This window comes from Amphimedon queenslandica, unplaced genomic scaffold, assembly GCF_000090795.2.
Source record: "Amphimedon queenslandica unplaced genomic scaffold, v1.1 AMPQUscaffold_12910, whole genome shotgun sequence".
Taxonomy (NCBI): Eukaryota; Metazoa; Porifera; class Demospongiae; order Haplosclerida; family Niphatidae; genus Amphimedon; species Amphimedon queenslandica.
The window spans coordinates 11,116-17,842 of NW_003546854.1; the positions used below are offsets into that span (position 1 = coordinate 11,116).

Here is a 6,727-nt window from a genome sequence, read left to right on the forward strand (position 1 = left end):
AAGCTAACTAGTCTTGCCACACCCCTTTGGTAACAAAGGGGTGGGGCGAGACTAGAAGCTAACAGACCAAGATCTTCTGGTATTGATAGCCTTTATGAAGAATTGTTGACTCCAGGAGCTATTGTACTGCTTATCTGGAAGAACAAGACTGTTTTAAGAGTGAAACAGCACAGCTGAAATATCGGCCATGTCTCTATGAATATCATTATAATTTGTCATTAGTGACGTAGCCACATTTTTCGAATACAAATACATCTGCTTTCACTTCCGGTTATGCTCATTTGGGACATAGTATATTATCAGTAATAATGGCTATTTTAACATTTTTGATCAAAAGTTGTGAAAACAAGCGTGTATGCTTTCTTTGCCCCGGCCGGCCCCGTGATTTACACAATTTTAATACCTCATTAAGTCATCAAAACATCGAAGAGAATTATTCATGAGTTGTTTATAACACATTAAAGAGTGTTGTATGGCCAGTAACAGCACAAGGGATGGAAAATGTAGCATTAGGCACCAACTATAGCTATTATACTAATGCAGTTGCACATGTGTACATATGTTATTGTGACAGTTCCTTTATTATAGGGTATATCTTGATGTGTGTGTTTCTCTTATGCATCAAGATATGAGATTACTGATATGGCATAACGGATCTCATGATGGTACTATATACTACCAATGTAAGTACTACACACATCGTAATATTCAATGTACACATGTACATGCATATGTATGTACATGCATATGTATGTACATCTAAATGTACTCACTTATGACATTGATTTTCACTGTAATGTACAGGGTAATGTGCATGTCCCATTTTAACTGCTATCAGCTACATGTATGCATGTATTTATATACATGTACATGTTCTGGTATGTTCAGCTGTTCAAAAATAATTAAATTTACTCACCAGTTATTGTTAGAGGATAGTTGTTTGTCATTTGACTTCAAAATTGTTATGAAACATTCATTCTAGTATCAGATACAATGTACATTATACAGCATGTACATGTATTTAGCTACTACTTTCACTGTTTACTGTTTTGCTTTATTACACTGTAATCTGTTTACGTGTAGAAATATCAGTGAAGAGTTAATGGAGAGATGTCTTTATACTGGTACATGTACACCACCTGATCTTGTCATTAGAACATCAGGAGAAGTGAGATTAAGTGACTTCCTTACATGGCAGGTAATCTCTAATTAATTAATTAATTAATATATTTATTATAATTAATAGAGCTCTTATTTTTGTCTCTGTTTTCAAAATGTGTTGTGGCTGGAGTTTTCCATTTGGAATTTATTCTCTTCAATATTAACATACCAACAGAATTACAGTAGTATAAAGGTTTGTTAACAAATTGTTAAATCCTGTGTGTGTATGTCATAGAGCATGTCATAGACTTTTATAACCATAGTATAGGAATAATATAGGAATTTGAGTTAAGCTTGTATCACTGTACCCGCAATAGCATAGAGGTGTCCTATATCTAAAGCCCATAAAAAAGAAAGGAAGTGTATAACCTGGTCAGTTTAAGTAAGGAATGGCTTGTGGTATGTCATCAGTGCAAGTGCCTTTATACCTTCCATACATTGTTCTTATTGGAACAATAGCCTGTGAGAAGGAATTAAATAGAATAGAAATAAGAAAACAAATTAAATAAATAAATGTAAAGTGTATGTATAAACACATACACTCTATATGGTCTTAATCACTGGAGTTGTGGTTGTGTGAACAACATATTTAAGGTATGAACTGTATAGCAGGTTTGATACTGATAATATTAAGTATGCATTACTTGTTTAAATAAAGAAAGGACTCATAAGCTTTGCTGTGATAGCCTGGCTTTGGTTGTGGTTGGATATGGACATTGTCGAATAATGTACATATATATTTATATTATATTACTGTAGGTAGCAAGAGACTACATGTACATTGAGAGGAAGGACAAGCAGTATAAATCAGACAGAGACTGTGCATTAGTACAATATTATAAAGAAAGAGGAGGAGGAGGAGGTGAAGGTGAACTATCTGAAGCAGTACTAGAAGAACTTATTAGTCATTATGCTGCTGAGAGACAGAAAAGAACTGAACTATTTGTACAATCATTGATCAAGAAAATAAATAACTATCTGGAAACAGTAATTGAACAATAATTGTCATAATTATGATTATACTGCAAATGATTATCCGGTTTATAATATAACAGCCAATATGGTGAAGTTATGTCAAGACAGCATTTGCTTTTAATTCGAGCATACAAATGACAAATGTGCATGTACAATTGATATTTTATTACAAAGACCTAGTCGATATTATTACTTCAGTACATGCAGTATCTTCAGCTACAGTCCAGTTACTCCAGTATTCTTGTAAAGATGGAGAGACACTTGCTATTATCATAACTGCTGCAGGACTCGAGTACAAGATAATTCGCTTGCAATTGCAAGTACTAAATCCTTTGCATCTGATAGTGCTTGAGTGAGATTCTCAGTTGTACGCTGTTAGGCTCTAGATAGCAGTACTGACTGAGGTCATGGATACTAGACTATCCATGCTGAGCTGCAGTGTGATTAACTTCACAGATACATCTACCTTTCAGGCGTGGCTCACTGCATGGGCAGGGCTGGATTCGCTGGAATTCCAAAACAAAGTGAAACCTGAAATGTCAACCAAACCTAAGGAGCTGAAAAGAGCCTTTGACAGGGAACTTAGTGAGTATATAGATATTCATAATATTTCTTTTATTAGTATTATTAATAATAGATATTACTGATTTTCGATTGGTATGGGAAAAAGCTGGTATTCTTTCAGGACGCTGGGACTCTATTGGTATTCTGTTAGGAATCAGCTACAACAAGTTATATGAGATTAAAACAGGGGGGAAACCACCAAGAACTTGTCTACAAAAAGTATTTGATTGCTGGTTAAAGAGGGACTATGACTATAAGAGTCATGGTGTCCCTACATTAAGGATGCTGTGTAACTCCATTAAAAGTAATAGTGGAGGAGCTGATCCAGCTCTAGCTGATGAAATAGCAAAAGAATTTAATCTTACTAGAAGTGGAGGGGATACTACATCACCAGTTGATACTTCATCTTCTAAAGGTAAATAGTATAGTATGATAATCAGTGTTTTTTAAGGATCATAGCAAAAGCTAATTTTTTAATTTGTTATTTCAGAAGCTACTCTGGCTGGTGAGCTACTAGTTCCCACTTCAACTCAATCTGAGTCTTTAGTCATTTACATTAAGAAAAAATCATTTGAATATTCACCTGAAAACTTGACACGATTGATTGGAGATTTGCAAGAAGTTTACCTTGATAATATGCGTTTTACGAAAGAATTGTTTCTTTCTCTTAATGTCTCAGAAGTTATCGATTTTATTCAAGATTATATTGCATTATTACTCAGTCCACGTTTTCGTAAAACCCAAACGATCAAATCAATTGAAAAAGAGTTTGACCATGTAAAAACAATGAAGCAGCTGTTTAAAGCATTAGAAAAGCATGTCTCATGGTTTAATTTTGAACTTGTTGTCAAGTTAGTCAATACTTTTATTACTGAAGAGAGAGATTTACAGAGAAAGTGGTCTACATATTGTGAAAAATTAAAAGATTATTTTAAGAATAACGATACTCAAGCAGTTCAAATTGCAGACTCAATTGAGTTTGGTCTTACTGACATTCCAGGCACTAAAGTAATGATTGCTAAGGTTGCCAGAGACGACTACACATTAAATGATTTATATTTTTTTCACAAGCTAATTGCTGATTCACTTGAAGTTCCTCAATATAAATTCTACTTTTGTACAATTGAAGATGGCTGCATGGAATTAAAATATTCCATTCCTGATTTTCTTTATTCTGTTCTCTTTCCATTAACCAATCAACAGTGTCACTTATTGGCTGAGATTGGAATCATAACAATAACTTGTCATGAATATGTACATGAAATGAAATTGGTATGTTATTAATTAACATGCTGATAAATAGCTATAATATACTTTTATATTTATAGTTGCCAGAAAATAAATTAAAGAAACTTCATGATTCACCTATTGGTAATTATTATTATTATTAACTTTATTAATATATATTATATAGATATTTATGATCCTCTCTGGTATGAGAATACCAGCACTCCATTGAATGAAGCATGTTGGAGAGGATTAAAAGATGAAGTACAACGATTGATTGACAAGACTGGCCTTCAAGAAAGAGGTAAAAATGGATGGAGCCCACCATTAGCAGCTTCGTATGGTGGCCACATTGATGTCCTCTGTCTCCTCATTGATGTTTATCATTGCAATCCTTCACAAGGTGATGATGATGGTGTTATTACTTTACACATGGCCTCGTATAAAGGCCATCTCAATATTGCACAGTATCTAGTTAATGAATGTCACGTTGATCCAGACAAAGCAGATAGCTCTGGTAACACAGGATTGCTTTACTCAGCACTGGGTGGTCACGTTGACCTCGTGATTATGTTTTTAAAGAAGAAGTGTAATGTGTCTCAGGTCAATAGAGAAGGATCTACTTTATCATTATTAGCATGTAAGAGTGGACAGGTAGCATTAGTTAATCAGCTTAAGCAGTTTAGTATTTTTTCAGAAAATGACATAGACTTTAACGGATGTGGAATAGTACATTATTGTGCTATGAGTGAAAGTGTAGAGCTTCTGAAGTGTCTTTATAAAAATCACAATATTAATTTGAAAAAAACAGATCGTTTTGGTGCAACGCCGCTTCATGTAGCATGCCAGTATGCTTCATCAGGTTTTATTATGAAAATGGTTGATGTTTATGGATATAAAGTGTTACTAGAAGCTGATTATAGTGGTCGCTCTTCTCTTCATTACTTATGCAGTGGATTGGTTGATAAATACTGCATTACAGAAGTGTTTAATAAACTCACTGCTCCATGTGATATACCTTTTTTTATACAAAATTCTACATTCTATGTACTTGCCGATAAAGACTGGCGTAAGTGCATATCACTAAATATAAATGTTACTAAACAGCATAAAAGAGTGAGCCTTTTGTCTACACTCTTCAAGAAGGCAAGTGTTATCAATAATTTTAATATAAATTCTATTACTGCTACTGGTCAATCATTGGTTCATTTAGCATGCACTAGTGGTAGTATATTATTAGTGAAGGTATTAGAGGAGTATGGTATTAATACAAGTTCATTAGATTATGAGGGTCGGTCTGCAGTACATTATGCTGCTTTATCAGGTTCACCTACTCTACTCAGTTATACTGTATCTCAGTATAGCTTGAATGCCAGTCAACCAGACTACAAAGGTGTAGTACCATTAGCATTAGCTTGTATGTCAGGTAGCATCAATGCAGTAGAATATATTATCAATACTATTGACATTGATATTAATATAACCTGTAATGAGGGTAGAACACCTCTTCATTATTCATGTCGTCATGGTAATGTTGATCTCAGTCAATATCTCATTGAAGTACAAGACAGTGACATTAACATAACAGATAATAATAATAACTTAAATGCATTAACTCATAGTGCGTGGAGTGGTAACATGAAGCTAGTCAAATACCTCATTAATAATTATCATTTGCTTCTCACATCAATTGCCTTACATCAAGCAGTATATAGTACTAAACTGTCATTAGTTAAACTGTTAGTTAAAGAATATAAACTAGATCCTCATTATAAAAGTGGTACTGTTATGCAAGCAGTTCATTGTGCAGCTCAAGTTGGTGCTGTTGATGTCTTTGAGTATTTAGTAAAGGACTGTGGATGTGATTTGGATAGAGTAGGTGGTGTACACAACATGAATGTGTTTCATTATTCTACAACAAATGGCCATTTTTTATTTATTAAATATATTATTAACAATTATCCACAATATACTAGTCTATTGCACTCTACTAATGAAAATGATGCTCTACCAATTCATACTGCTTGTATTAGTGGTGTAATACCACTAGTGACATTTTTAATTGATGTTATGAAATGTGATGTCACTACTGAAGATAAGAGTGGCTACACTTGGACATGTTTCTCTCATAATCTTGATCTTTTAAAATTATTAATAAGACAATACAACCTTAATCCTAAATTATTCAGCAAGTCATCATCACCAGAAGTTGCAGTGATGTCTGGATGTATTCATATACTAGAATGGCTTAGACAAGAGTATCGTATCATTGTAGCCTCATTTAAGAATGGTGTATTACCTTTTTATGCTGCACAATACAACCGTTAGTATTGTTTAAAGCATTTATTGCATAATTATTCATTTGATATTAATGCCACTAAACCCACTGATGATACTAAATCTACACTCCTTCATAGAGCATGTCAAGAAGGGCATGTTGCTATAGTTTTCTACCTCACTAGTTTTCCTCAGTGTGACGTATCAGCTAAAACTTCAAACGGATCAACAGTTCTTCATTTATCATGTAAAAGTCGTTCTCTTCCTATACTCAAACATCTAGTGGAGGAGCATCAGTTGGATCTCACTATTAAAGATTACAGTGGAATGGCTCCAGTTCATGTAGCCTGTGAAGAAGGATCATTGAGTATAGTCAAGTGCATTATAGACCATTCACCATTATCTCTTGATATGACCGATTCTTTTGGACGTACTCCACTACTTATTGCGGCTTTCTCTAAAAACCTTCCCATCATTCGTTACCTCAACAGTAAAAACTGTAACATTTCTATATTGGACGAAA

The 6,727-nt window shown here is 33.9% G+C and overlaps 1 protein-coding gene across 1 annotated transcript; it reads left to right on the forward strand.

Moving 5' to 3' along the window:
• Positions 1-170: 170 nt before the first annotated feature.
• Positions 171-2,262, forward strand: LOC109586274 (dehydrodolichyl diphosphate synthase complex subunit DHDDS-like). The gene is made up of 4 exons (XM_020002448.1): positions 171-683; positions 1,084-1,198; positions 1,247-1,354; positions 1,921-2,262. The coding sequence occupies exons 2-4, from the start codon at positions 1,103-1,105 to the stop codon at positions 2,161-2,163; spliced, it is 447 nt and encodes a 148-aa protein (XP_019858007.1). The 5' UTR covers positions 171-683; positions 1,084-1,102; the 3' UTR covers positions 2,164-2,262.
• The last annotated feature ends 4,465 nt before the right edge of the window (positions 2,263-6,727 follow it).